Source organism: Miniopterus schreibersii, assembly GCF_964146895.1.
Source record: "Miniopterus schreibersii genome assembly, chromosome: 11".
NCBI classification, from domain to species: domain Eukaryota; kingdom Metazoa; phylum Chordata; class Mammalia; order Chiroptera; family Miniopteridae; genus Miniopterus; species Miniopterus schreibersii.
This window is the reverse complement of record NC_138111.1, coordinates 71,793,409-71,808,446: the sequence shown is the minus strand read 5'-3', so window position 1 is coordinate 71,808,446 and position 15,038 is coordinate 71,793,409. Positions and strand designations below refer to the sequence as shown.

At 40.4% G+C, this 15,038-nt stretch overlaps 1 protein-coding gene across 3 annotated transcripts in view; it reads right to left on the bottom strand.

Annotated features, from left to right (window-relative positions):
- TUBGCP5 (tubulin gamma complex component 5) overlaps positions 1-15,038 on the bottom strand; it is a 58,281-nt gene that overhangs the window by 20,855 nt on the left and 22,388 nt on the right. For 2 of the 3 annotated variants that reach the window (XM_081151615.1, XM_081151617.1), the window contains exons 7-15: positions 11,021-11,138; positions 9,153-9,242; positions 8,306-8,399; positions 7,536-7,782; positions 5,261-5,463; positions 4,579-4,694; positions 3,300-3,568; positions 2,111-2,309; positions 1,081-1,269 (exon numbers count right to left, since the gene is read on the bottom strand). In XM_081151615.1, coding sequence (XP_081007741.1) covers positions 1,081-1,269; positions 2,111-2,309; positions 3,300-3,568; positions 4,579-4,694; positions 5,261-5,463; positions 7,536-7,782; positions 8,306-8,399; positions 9,153-9,242; positions 11,021-11,138 — 1,525 coding nt within the window. The remainder of the gene's footprint in view (positions 1-1,080; positions 1,270-2,110; positions 2,310-3,299; positions 3,569-4,578; positions 4,695-5,260; positions 5,464-7,535; positions 7,783-8,305; positions 8,400-9,152; positions 9,243-11,020; positions 11,139-15,038) is intronic. The other variant, XM_081151616.1, reaches the window with a different exon arrangement.

The following is a 15,038-nucleotide window of genomic DNA, read 5'->3' as shown; positions in this document are numbered from 1 at the left end:
TGAGGCAGCATGGTGGGACCTGGAGAGTATTATGCTAAGTGAAATAAGCCAGTGAGAGAAAGACAAGTGTCACATGACCTTACTCATATGTGGAATCTAATGAACAAAATAAGCTGAGGAACAAAACAGATCCAGAGACACAGAAGCATGAGACAGACTGATGAATCTCAGAGGGAAGGCAGGGGTGGTGGGTGGGTGGGGAGATATTAATCTAAGAACTTATATGCATATGGACACAGTCAACAGTGTGGTGAAGGCCTGGGGGGAGGGGTGCAGGGGGGAGAGGATCAATGGGGGAAAAGGGGACATTTGTAATACTTTAACAATAAAGATAAATAAATAATAATAAAAAACACAAATAGGCTCAGCAATATTGTGAAAGAACAAAGTTGGAGGTATCATGCTATTCTGTATCAAACTATACTGCAAGGCCATAATAACCAAAATGACATTGTACTGACATAAAGACAGACACATTGATCAATGGAAGAGAGTAGGGAGCCCAGAAATAAACCTACGTCTATGTAGTCAATTAATATCTGACAACGGAGGCAAGAACATACAATGTGGTAAACACAGTCTGTTAAAAAAAAAAAATAATTATATATATATATATATACACACACACATATATATAGTCCTCACCATATTATATATCCTGCTTTTTAAGTTTTATGAAGAAAATATGTTATTTAATACTCTGTATAAACATTATTGGCGTGAACTACAAAGTTCACACATGATACAAATATGCCAGATTTATGGATATGCCATAATATAAAGAACTGGTAATTTAGCCAGTTATGTGATAGCCAATTATGTGATGGGCATTTTTGTGCAACAAGCTTTTTCTGTTTTTCTTTTGGGACAGCATCTCAGGAATAGACAAGGAATTAAATTTCACAACATAGTTAAGAAAACATTAATGGGTAATTGATTCTCTCAAAAGAAAATTGTTTACTGCATAATTATTTCCTACTCTAATAAATATTAACTTGAAATACAGGTTTTAAAATAATTCCGACCATTCCTAAAGTACAATAAACTACAGACTTCTTCCAAAACGATACTCCCTTATACCTGTAATCTTTCTTCAGTGTTTCCATGAGGTTTCCACAGCAATCTAGATACTGCTTGTCAATGTGGGGATAGAGGCAAGACCTCAGTGTTAATTCAAATGTCTGGCACGTCACAGATTCCGATGATCTATCCATACATATATCTCCACCAGCAAACTTCTCATGAAAGTCACTCTGTTCCAAGTACAACCTTTAACACAAAAAAGTGAGTCTTGTTTTTAAGAGCAGCTGTCAAAAGAATTCTCTTAAATCAAATTCCAGAGTACCATTGTGACTGTTAGTCTTAAAACTACCAACTATTACAGAAAGAGAAAATCTTTTTCCTCAAAATGTATATTGAGTGGACCAGTTGTTCAGGGTCACTTTTGCCTTTAGCATCAAGTACTTCAGGTCTTTCTAGCCATTAGGGCCACTGGCATAAGTGACGCCCACCAAATAATGAGCGGTACTGTGTGGGAACTAAGCACCTAAATGATTCAAAGGGCGAAGGTGCATTTTACACACAAGCAGGGTCTGACTCAGTATGTGTGATGCTGGTCCATAGCTCAGACTTTTTAAACTTTTAATTAATTAATTAATTAAATCCTCACCGGAGGTCACGCTGAGAGAGAAGAAGGAAGAAAGAGGGAGTGGGGGTCATTGATGTGAGAGAAACATCAATCAGTTGCCTTACGTACATGCCGGCACTGGGGATCGAACCCGCAACCCAGGCATGTGCCCTGACTGGGAATCGAACTGGCAACCTTTCAGTGCCCTGAGCTACCTAGCCGGCCATAACATAGAGTTTTTAGAGCATCTCCTGCTCCACTGACAGCAGTCGCTTGGGCCTAGGTCACATGATAATCTGTGGACTTTCACAAACAGCATGGAGACCAAATGAGACATCTGAATAAGTGAATACAGTATCTTCTTGTATTACATTCATGAGGTAGAACAAGCTATAAATATTTTCTCTTTAAGGCTGTGCAGTTGCTAAATATTGCACAGGTTCTGCTATTTCAACCATCAAAAATGTTGCAGTTGGGTTTCACCTGGCAAAGTTGACTGCCAGCAGCGGGTCGTGAGCATCATCCAGCTCAAGGTGTCTTTCGGCAATGCACTGCATCTTAATGAGGCTCTCTTTGGATGCCTGCTGGGCGGTGAGGGGCTGTGCGCTGGCATCTTCTCCGTGTCGAAGGCGTGACTGTACGGATTCCAGAAAGAGGGTGTACAAGCCTTTTCTTTCTGCATCTGAAACACAAAGAAATATGTCAGGTTACTTAACATTATTAGCCGTATTCTAGTAAATAATATTAAGTAACATTCAGAAATATTATGTAATTTTCTCCCAATATAGCCTGGTGCTTTTCCTTTGAACTATGAGGGTCTATTCCTGTCTCATTACCTTTATAATACAGTGCCAGGTAACATTTTCACATCCTGTCAGACAACTGCGAAGCTCATGGTGAACATTTTGGTGTGCAGTTACGACTTAATTTTTTCCTAAAAAAAAAACTAATTTTTTTCCTGAACAAGGTAACACCCTAAGCAGGATGCTTGAAGGTTAAGCAACCATGACACCGTAGGGCACTTTGAGGACAACACTAAGAGAAGTCATAATTGCACTGGAAAAACACTTCCAACAGTGGCCCTGGAGAGCTCAGTACATTTTACCAGAAATCAAAAGGGAGATATTCCAAAGTGAAAATATTACTAAAGTACATACAAAATAGTTAATGTAACACTAAGGTGATTTATAAACAAAACCACCAAGGTTCACATCTGTACTCTCAAATCTTTTTAGTCAGTTGATAAAACTTTAAGTACATCGTTCAAATTGCATAAAAAAAAAGACCAAAAATGATATCAAGATTTTCTCAAAATCTATGATCAAGTCTGACTGCTCACCAACGATTTCCTATCTGCTGGGGTTTGTAGTCTTCAAGAGTGAAATGCTGCAAGATATGCCAGGGAATTATTTTTAAAGGACCCATCCTCGGGGATCAAAAATAAGGACCTTCTGATCACTGCCTTTTGAACACAGTGCCAAAGGTCCCAATGAGGACCACATTTTTCCAGCAGGAGCAGCAGCATCTATTCACTTGATCACAGTGATAATTTCTATGTAATTAGAAGGCGTTGATGACTTTCAAACTACAAAACCATTATGCATCTCAATGACAAGACAGAAGAAAGCAATTGCCCCAATGCTGCCGGAGAGGCAGGAGGAAAGGGCCCCACCTCTGGCCATGGCCTGGCCTGTGGTGCTGTCCCCAACCTGCAAGTGCTTGAGCAGCTGCATGGACTTGCCGGCCATGATGATCTGCTTCAGGACAGGGCGGAGGAAGGACACCATGGTGTGCTGCCGGCTGCAGGGCCCCTGGTCGCTGCCGGAGCTTGCGCTGGCACTATCACTCACCCTTTCTTCACTCTCTGTCTTTTCGGACACGCTGTACAGTGTGTAAGTCGCATACCAAAAGTCTCTGTGATTTACTGGGACATTTTTGTTTCTATAGAGATTCGAAAGAATTTTAAATATTAATTTTTCTTCCAAAACAACAGTATATCTGTTCTAGCTTAGTCATATTATCCAGACATCCCAAACACAGCAACATCAATTACTGCTAAAACAGAGCAATGTCCATGCAAAATGGGAGATTTAACCTGGGAACGTGGTAAGTACTCTGAATGGCAGAGGTAAAAACTAAGTAAAGTTTTCTGAATTGGAATTAAAATATGATTCATTTGCTCATCTCCTGTGAGGGTAATCTTCAGACTTCCACATCTTTTTTCCCACATAGATTCTTGACTGGACAGCTTTTTTAAATGAAATAATAGACACTCATCACCATCTAAAAACAGTCAGAATCCCGTTTTTACAAAAATTCTCATGTAAGATGAAACAGGACAGGAGGGACATGAGATTGACTTGAGAAAAGGCTGGCTCCTTCACCTGGGCAATGGAAACATGGCCACCTTTCCAGAGGTGCCCTTCCTGCTGAGGTAAACAGACAGCTGTCAGTCAAACCACACACCTAAATACAGCACTACTTCAGAGTTCAGATGCGGACAGCTCTACAAGGCAGATTCTATGTTTCTATTTAGAAAAATCAATTAACTGAAAAGTGAAAAAACAGATTAGCTAATTTGGAGAAATAAATATATTAGAGGCCAATTCTGTAGTATGTTCACACTTCTGTCTTACTGATGACTTACATTGGAGTGACAGAAGCCATTGGTTGTCACCTGAATTCATTTTATGAAAAGCAGTGTGCGTTTTACTTTCATCAGCACACTATCACTCAAAAATGGAATTTGCAAAAAAAAAACTGTGAACTGACATAAAACTTGGAAGAAGATATTTTGGGGCTAGGACCTGACATCTCCTACAATAGAACTTGTCTATGGTGACCACACAGCTCTGTTAGCACCTGAAACTAATGAACACACATGATCCTACAGTGAGACAAAAGGTAAAGCCAGCACCCCGTGCGCCCTGCGCTGCGATCGCTGCAGTCACCTCTGGATGATGAACTCCCGCGCACAGTCACGCAGGTGGCCGTGCACGATCCACTCGTCCACAATCTGCAGGTAGGGCCGCACTGTCTCCACCCAGAGAGAGAAAAGCAGGGAGACCTGTGGAGACAGTGTACACAGCCCACACTCAGAGTGTCCCCATCTCTGCATGGAATGAGGTCCAAACATTTCTGAAACACCTTTTAAAAAGTGACCAGATTTCTGTTTTTTGAAACAAAGTTAAGAAATTAGAAATCCAAAGGATGTTATAAGATCCTTATTTAAAAACTCAATTATACATGAGATGAGCACAGTATCTGTAGTCCATACCAGGACCCTCCTGAGAGTGACAGTTACCAGGGTAAATAGGGGTATGGTTTTCCTGCCTAAATGGCACAATTAGCAAGATGTCCATTACGAATGAGGAAATGATTTTATCCTATTATATTTCCCAGCAGGAAAAAACTGCATAGCTAGGTATCTTTCGGATCTTGGTTTTATGTTTTGCTTTGTCCTGGCCTCATCCTTTTGGTGATCGTGGCAATTATAATTTAGAAGCTAATTAAAAACCCTGCACAAGTGTCTGACGCACCATGACTTAAGCATAGAGCTATGGCAGGTGTGCACCAGGCCTCTGGAGGGCAGAACAGGGCCACACACTTTAGGTTAGTTGAGGGCCCACGTACGGTTTGCTCAGAGGCTTCTCCAACGTCGTCATATTCAAGAATGGCCTTGTACAGAGTGTTAAGCAGGTGAGATGCCCGCACGACATTCCGAGTGTCTGGTGGGACTTCGGCTATCCCAGTGCTAAAGACTTTGTGCAGAACCTTCAGCTGAGCCAGTCGAGGAGACAACTTGTCCACCACTATAGCAAGAGTTATTGTAGTATCTGCAAATATCAAGGAATCAAATTCATTAGCCAGGAAAAATGTGCTTTCAAATGTGATATAAATGTTCAGCCACTTATGGAAAGGCAGAGCCGACAGGAGCCGGGTTTTCGCTTTATATCACAAGGGATTCATTTTACTAAAGAAAGTACTTCCTAGAAAAAAAAATCAATTCAGCAGAAAAATAAAGTATAAAGGAACTGACAGAAAAAGAAACACAAGTGATTTCTAGAGACAGAAACTCAACCTCACTTGTAACAAAAGAATGCAAATTAAAACTACACTGGGTAAAAAAAAAATCCCAGACTACAATGGGGTTCCAGTTTCAGCGAGGGGAGGGGGGGGTGATTGACTACAAAGGGCAGCAAGAGCAAGCCCCTTTGTGAGGATGGCCCAGCTCTGAGTCCTGAACATGGAGGTGGTTATGTGAATCTACACTTGTGACAAAATGTCACAAGACTACACACTCAGCCCCCTCACCCCCAACAAAAAAGCAAGTACCTGCAAAACTCGGGAAACCTATACCAGGTGTGTAGACTGCTTAATGCATGATGCCACGTCAATTTCCTAGTTTTGATAATAGACTGTAGTTACATGAATGTCACCATTGGGGAAGCGGGTGATGGAAACACAGGAATCAGCACTACTTTGTGGAGAAGTTGTAAATGAAGGTGGAGGAGAAGGACACCACACTGGGTTACCATTTCACACCTATCTCACTGGTGAAGATCAGAAAGTTTGATAATACACTGCTGGCAAGAATATGAGGAAAAGGTATTCATATACACTGCTTGCAAAGTGAAAGCTCCTTATCTGTACCTACAAAACAACAGGGCAGAATCTATCCAAATTACACGCAGTCACATCCTCCTGACCCAGCTCTCCCACTCCAGGAGCGATGCTCCAGGTAACTCGCTGTGCATGTGGCACAGAGAACTACATGTACGTGGTCATCACGGCACACAGCTGGCAAAAGGGAAAGATCAGAAACAACCTAAATGTCCACTGAAAGGGGCCCTGGCCGGGTAGCTCCATTGGTTAGAGTGTTGTCCCGATACTCCAAGGTTGCGGGTTCGATCTCCTGTCAGGGCACATACAAGAAGCAGTCAATGAATGCATGGATGGGTGGGTGGAAAAACAAATCAGTGTTTCTTTCCCTTCCTCTCTCTAAAATCAATATATTAAAAAAATTAAAAAATAGCCGGGGGGGGGAGGGGGGAGGAGGGGGAGGGGTGGGAGGAGGAGGAGGGGGAGGGGGGTCAATGGGGGGAAAAAAGGGGACATCTGTTAATACTTCCAACAATAAAGATAAATTTAAAAATAAATAAATAATGTCCACCAAAAGGGGATTGGTCTGTGATACATCATACAACAAAACACGCAATTTATAAAAAATAAAATGAGGCTCTTTATATACTTATATGGTAATAATCTTCAAAATTTAAATTAAAAAACAATTTGAAGAGAGCACTCAATAAACTTCTAGGTATGCACATGTGAATATGCACTGGATGCGTATGTCTAAATTATTTCTGGGAGGGTGGCACCACAGACTGACGACTCGGTTGCCTCTGGGAGGGGAAATGAATACTCACCTGGACAATTGGAGCAGGAGAAAAATTTTCACCATCTTTTGTTACTGTTTGGATTTTTAAAGATATGAATGGTGCCCTGGCTGGTCTGTCTCAGTGGTTAGTGCGTGGGCCCAAGGATTGATGGGTGTGCTGGGTTCGATTCTAGCCAATGACACATACCTCAGTTACAGGATCAATCCCCGGCCCTAGTCAGGGCCTGTGAGCGAGGCAACCAGTCAATGTGTCTCTCTCACATCCATGTTTCTCTCTCTCGCTCTCTCCCTTCCACTCTCTCTGAAAAGTAATGGAAAAAATACCCTCCAGTGAGGATAAAAATATATACAAATGGCTTAAAATATAAGTTTAAAATAATTTTAAAAATGAGTATATTCATGTCAATTATTTATTTGCCATGTAATTTCCAAACCTTATACCAATGAACAAATAGCACTCAAAGTATGTGTGTGTCTTATGAGTAAAAGGAAAGAACATTTAAATACCGTTATTGATGATACACTTCTCAATTTCCGTAAGCTCTTCTTTGAAAGTAATAAAGTATTTGTACAGGGCCCACATGAAAGCCTGGTAAGTTCGAAAGGGAGCTTCAGCCAACTTCTTAAGGATGGATCCATTCCCGGGAAGCGTGTTCTCAGAGCTGTGCCCCAGGACTTCATCGATGAATGCCTGGAGTCGGAACACAGCCTGGCCATGCGCCGCGATCTGTTCTAGCACTGACCGCAAACAGCTCTGCAGTTGGTGAGGTAAAGATGAAAAACTGCAATGATTAAAGGCAGTCTGCAAGCATTCAACTTCACATCCCCTCACTATAAAATATTACTTTCGTGACTGTTTTTGAATAGTATGCTTAGGAGACAACAAAGTAATAAAGCAAATATTTAGTTTTAGATTCAAAGGATAGTTTGAACATTAATTTCTGCAGAATATGGAATTGTGGGTTAACTTTTTAAAAACACATTTCAGGTAAATGCATTAAAAGCAAAAAAAAAAAAAAAAATTACAGCTGTATAGCTTTCCCAATACAGAATGACAAATAAAAAGGAAAAACACAAATTAAAATAAACATAATATCACCAACAATACTCAAGAAATCTCTAAGCACTGTTAAGACTCACAAGTTAATTTTTTCTTTTGGATCTTAAATATATTTAGTAGTTAGTTTTAATAATGAAAAATGTTCTAAAGTTATACAAACACGGTTTACATAAATCCTATTATTTAATTGTAACTTTAATAAATACAAATAACTTACATGTGTCAAATGGGTTACTATTATGTTGTTTCTCACAGTTACTTTTCCATCAATCAACTGAAATATAAAGAGCTTTTTGACCCCTGAAAGTAACCTGAAATGAAATAAAAAGTGAATGTACTTTAAGTCTCAAAAAATATTCAGTACAGTGCTGATTAGAAATTTGAATAAAAGACTCAGAAGTGGGGGAGGCAGAGAGGTGAGATAATTAGAAAACAGAAGACATTAGTCTTTTCATCTGATTACCTTAACTCTCAAGATGTTCAGTATCATCTTAGAGAGAAGCTCACAGCCCTCCCTCACGTAAGAGGTGGTCCAAGCAGACCATCCTCTTTCTAAGAATGTCCACGTGACGTTTTCTGGTAGAGAGGTCCAGACTCTGCAATCTCAGCAGGGACAGCTCTGCATATTGCGCTTTCATTTTCATTTTTGTGTGAACACAATCTAATTTCTTAGACTTTTGGTTTCCAGGTACAAGGCACAGGCTAACTTTCCTTGATATACTCTGCCTACTATAAGCAGTAAGCAGCAAACTAGGAATCTTGCTTTGAACTCAGAAACTAGAAAAGTGATGGTTTAATCTAATTAAATCATCTATTAAGCTATTCAAAATAAAAAAGAAGTAAATACATCACAGTCTCCATCTCCATGGCTGAAAATGCAGTTTGGGCTTCCAGAGCCCCCAGGGCAAGCTCAGGTGCCCCTGGGCACTGTTCAGGGTCATACTTAACGGCCTATTTCTAGTCTGCATGTGAAAAACCCCTGAACACTTTTCTATCAAAAAACGAACATTCTGTATCTCACTAATTAAGTTTCCTAGACAATTAATTGGGTTAACAGGACTTACCACAGGGTTTCCCGAATAACCTGTGTCTCAGTAACAAAAACCCTGTCATCTGGAAGGTGTAATGGGTCACTGCTGCACAAATGTTGGTCCCTGTTAGAAAGCAAATGTCAACCATGAGAAGGTTTCTCATTTAGTAAAGTTACTTCTCAAACAATATATGCAATTTAGTGGTAATTTAACCAGTAATCAGTAAGCAAATAAACATAACACAAGCTATAAATGCTGTCCCACATTCACTTTCACAAATCAACTAGAACACTCCCAGAGAGGCACTTTCAGAGCAATCCCAACTGTTATATTTACTGCTGATTTACACAAATATTTAAACTATGTATCTTTTTTTGTCAAAATGGTAATGGTACTTTTTGTAGTAAGTGCACTGAAATGAAAATCAAATAAATGGCCTTATAGCAACCCATTCACTTTGAAAATCAAAATACAGATTATAATTAAATAATTTCATTTTAAAAATAAAAAATATTTAAAAACTTTTCAATTAGCATTGTTTAAAACACACTAAGTTTAAATTCCAGGGAGGTATGTGATTTAAACCACAAATCAAACCAAATATTAACATCAAAGTTTTTTTTAAAACTTTTTTCCCAAAAGACAGGCCAACAAAGCCTAAACTTTATATTGCACTGGCCAGTCTGATGTCGCAGTTTGAAATCTTCATGATCCACAAGATGGCATTCAGGCTCCAACTGCCCAGGGAAGGGGCCAGAGGCAGGAGAGGTCAGCCTCAGGCTATCTACAGGCAGGACAAGGACAGACTTTTCTCAGCAAGTCTGTCACACAGGCACCAGTTACACTTCTTCTCCTTGTCCCCTTTCCCAGCCCTTGACCCCTTCCCCCCGGGACACCCCCCCCCCCCCAGGCCTTCCCCACACTATTGTCTGTGTCTATGGGTTATGCACATATGCATATAAGTTCTTAGGTTAACCCCTTCCCCCCACCCCTGCACTCTCCAGGTCCCACCATGCTGTCTCAGAGGGTAAGGGATCCTTCGTTTTTACAGCTGCATAGTAGTCCGTGGTGTAAATGTCCCAGAAGATGCTTGATACAACTTCAATCTTCTTGAACTTGTAGAGACTTGTTTTGTGTCCTAACATGTGGTCTGTCTTTGAGAATGTCCCATGTGCACTTCAGGAGAATGTATATTCTGCAGCTCTGGGGTGAAATGTTCTGTAAATGTCAGTTAAATCCACCTAATTTAGGGTGTCATTTAGAATCACTGTTTCCTTGTTGATTTTTTTGTCTGGAAGATTTATCCAGTGAAGTCAGTGGGGTGTTACCCCCTACTGTGACTGTATTGCCATTGATCTCTCCTTTAAAGGCCTCCAGAAGTTGGTGGGTTTTTTTGATCCTGTGTGAGTCTTTGGTTCTGAGGTGGGTCTCTTGTAGACAGCATATATTGAGTCTTATTTACTTATCCATTCAGCTACCCCATGTCCTTTGATTGGAGCATTTAATCCATTTACATTTAAGTTTATTATTGATAGGTACTTATATATTGCCATTTTATTTCTTTATGCCTATGTTTCTCATTCTATTTCAACTTTTTATTACAGCAGTCCCTTTAACATTTCTTGCAATGCTGGTTTGGTGGTGATAAAATCCTTTAGCCTTAGATAATACTGGTACCACACAGCCTCCAACTGCCACTCAGTACAGGTGGGTACGTTAGGGGGAAGGTTCCACTGGAGGGCTGCAAGGGGGCATTAGGGGAAGCAGGGTTTCCTTCTGCATCTTTACTGCTCCAATTCCAACCTAGACCCAAACTGGACACCTACCAGAGATTCAGTTCTGGTGGTCCCTGGCCAAAGTTTCTTCTATTAACAAATTAAATGAAAAATTGAGCTTCTTACCAGACAGCAGCTAAATTGGAGTGCAAATGCAAACTATGAGGAAACCTTGAGGACTGAGCTGTCCAGTACTGATGGACGACATGCTGCTCCAGCCAGCTTCGGGCATCTGGCTCATCCACTAGAGGAAATTTATTATGTTTAAATCATGAGTTAACAAAAAAACACTTGATCAACTTTGCCACAATATCTGAACTTATGGCTCCATTCAAATATTTAATAGAAAAAGGCTCTTTAAAATAATAGCTACCACTCTGGCCGGGTGGCTCAGTTGGTTGGAGCATCGTCCTGTATACCAAAAAGGTTGCAGGTTCGATTCCTGGTCAAAGCACATACCTAGGTTGCGGGTTCAATCCCCAGAAGGGTGTGTATGGGAGGCAACTGATCAGCGTTTCTCATATCGATGTTTCTCTTTCTCCCCCCCTTCCTCTCTCTTTAAAATCAATAAAGCATATCCTTGGGCGAGGATTAAAAAATAACTACCACCTGACCACATCTGTGCATATAATCACTTACTTAAAGCCATTTATAACAAAACATAGCCGACCCAAGTTCAGGTCAAGATGACAGAGCAAGTAAACCCTATGCTCACCTCCTCCCACGACCGCATCAAAATTGTACCTACACTACAGAACAGCTATCACTGAGAACCGCCTGAAATCTAGGCGAACAGATGTCCTACAGAAAGAAGTCACATCAAGACTGGTAGGAGCAGCAGAGACATGGAACGAGCCGGTCCCACACCCATGTGTCGCAGCTGAGAATCGGGAGGGAAATCTCAGATGCAGAGGTCCCTCAGAGATGCAAAGAGTCCCAGCCACATACCAGGCTCCCCAGCCCAGGGTTCCAGTGCCAGGAAGAAGAGACCCCACAATATCTGGCTATGAAAACCGGCAGGAATTCCGTCCATCCAGGTGAGACGGGAGTTGCTAGAAACCAAAGGTGCCCACTTAAAGGGCCTGTGCACAGACTCACTTACAAGATACGGAAGCAACCTAAGTGTCCACTGATAGACAACTGGACAAAGAAGTGGTACCTATATACAATGGAATATAACTTAGCCATAAAAAAAAAAAAAAAAAAATTAAATCTTAACATTTTTGACAGCATGGATGGATCTTGAAGGCAATATGCTAAATGAAATAAGTCATATAAATACCATATGATTTCACTTATATGTGGAATCTAGAAAGCAAAGTAAATGAACAAAACAAAAACAGACTCATAGATACAGGGAACAGAGTGGTAGTCGCCATATGGGAAGGGGGCTGGGGAGCTGGGTGAAAAAGGTGAAGGGATTAAGAAGTAGAACTTGGCAGTGACAAAATAGTCACAGGGATGTAAAGTACAGCATAGGGAATATAGCCAAAAATATTGTATTGACTATGTATGGTGTTAGATGTGTTCAAAACTTATTGGAGGGGGGTCTTTGCAAGTTATATAATTGTCGAACCACTATGCTATACACCTGAAAATAATATAATATTAAGGGTCAAATGTAATTAAAAAATTGAAAAAAAAATTTTTTTTAAATAGCTAACCCAATACAATAGGTAGTAAAAAATAAATAAATAACAGAATGATCAAGGAATTGTACCTTAGGAATTCAAGGATGACTCACTATCAGAAAATCTATCAACATGTAGTGGAGTGAAAGAAAAATCACAGTTATCTCTCAATAAAGAATAGTTTTTGCTAAAGCTCAATATTTATTCGTTGAACTTTGTTCTATTCCTGTTTTTCTAAAAGTCTCTAATGAATATTAGACTCTTAGAAAAATAGGAATAGAAGGAAATTGTCTCAATTTGATACCTGGAACCTATACCCAAGCACATCACACTTCATAAAGGAATTTCGGGTGTAACCCTCTAAGGATGAAACCCACCATTTCCACTGCCCCTGATTCCTCTGCAGACTAGATGGCTGGCCAGAAAACATACACTGTCAACATGTCTTGAAGAAGACATAACACATAAAGATCAGCAGAAGGAGATAAAACTGTCAGTATTTGTAGTCGATGCTGATCTATACAAAAAACCCAATGAAATAAACTATTATAATTAAAATGAGAGTCCAGGAAGAATGTTGGATATAAGAACAATTTACAAAGCCCCATAGCGTTCTACACACAATAAACAAAACAAAGAAGGCGCCGCTCATAACAAAAACTGATAACACTTGTAGAAACTAACAGGTACTTAAAGTTTTTATAAAGAAAATTTCCAAATTCTAGTAAGAGAATGAGAAGAAATGTAGACATTTTCATAGTAAAGATGTCAAATCTTCCCTAAGCTAAACCTATAAATTCAATACAATCCCAATAAAAATTCCAGCTGGATTTAAAAAATGGGCCTTAGCCCGGCCAGGTGTGGCTCAGCAGTTGAGCATCCACCTAGGATCCAGAGCGCAGTCTGATTCCCTGTCATGGCACATGCCCGGGTTGCGGGCTCGATTCCTGGTCGGGGGTGTGTGGGAGGCAGCCGATCAATGACTCATCACTGATGTTTCTATCTCTCTCTCTCCCTCTCCCATCCTCTTTCTGAAATCAGTAAAGATATAAAATAAATAAATAAATGTCAATTGAGAAAAGATATAAAAAAAAGGGCCTTATCCTACTCCCTCTAAAGCATCTGTGGAAGAGAAAGCTAGGCCAACTCTGGCAAAGAGTAAAGGAGATGAGGGGAGACTTGTCTTCTGTGTGTTGAGACACACTAACAAGCCATAGGAATAAAAATGTGTTCCTCAGCAACGCACATTAAAGGGGAGAATGGACTATTCAGAAATAAATACATGTACTGATATATGATAATGGCAGAACCACAGAGCGATGTGGAAGGAATGGATGACTGACTCTGTGGACAAAAAGGGGCCACATGCTAACCTGACAGCTCAGGGCAGGCCTACATGGCGGCCTAGCAAACTCAGAGACCTAAAAGAACCACAGAGGATGGTCTGAAATGAAAACCTTTTTAACTAAAAAGAGTCTATGGAGGGTAGTCATGCCCAAGGCAGTATTTTTCCCTAACAAAGACTAATTTTCACCTTAGCTAAGCCTGTCCCGGTGTGTAGTGTTTTTTTTTGCACCTGCTATAACATACCTGATTAACATGCCTTTGCAAAAACAAAGTAATTTCCTTTTTTCCATACCCCTCAAAACACAGGCACCCTCTGCAGAGACCACAAATCCTCTCATAGTCATTGTTGAGTTAAATGTTGACTGTTAACTATCCTGCACCCACCTAAAAGAAGTGTGTCCATCATTTGACTTTTTAGCCAATCCCAGAGGTCCCTCCCTTTGCTTTCTCCCGCCTCCGTAATCTACCCCCAATTGACTTCACGTAACCCACTTGCATCCCCTCTTTTGATTGCAATGTATAAAACAAGGTGCAAAACTGCCATTCTTGGGAGCATTATCTCAACCCATGGAGATTCTGCTTCCCAGCATTTGTCAACAGCTTGGCTCAAATAAACTCACAAAAAATTCTTCACAGGTTTGAATGTTTCTTATGTTAACAACTAGATGCTGCTGGGAAAACTGGCTCAGGACATGAAGGAAAAAATCAGCTGGACCTTTTAACCTCACTTCACACGTAACAGCGAGCCTGGCAATAACTAGAGACAGAAGGAGAACAGAGAAAACTACCAAGACCCAAATACTAATCACACCATGAAAAAGTCACAGGTTTGAAACCAATATAGTATTTTTTAAAATGACATTGTTTGAAGGATGCCATGCAAAATGTTAACAGGTGACTAAGAAAAGATAACTGCAGTGTCTAAAACTGAGGAATTAGTATCTAGTAGACACCCAAAGAAGTCTGAAGGGTAAGACTGGGCAGAAAGGACATGAAACCCAAAAGGAAACAAGCAAGGAGTCAGTAACACTGTAATAACTATGTGTGGCGCCAGGTGGGTGCTGGAACTTGGGGGACCCCTGGGTAAAGTCTGTGACTGTCTACCCACCATGCTGTGCACCTGAAACTAGCAGAGAAAAATACTGAACGGAAACTGTAACTGAAAA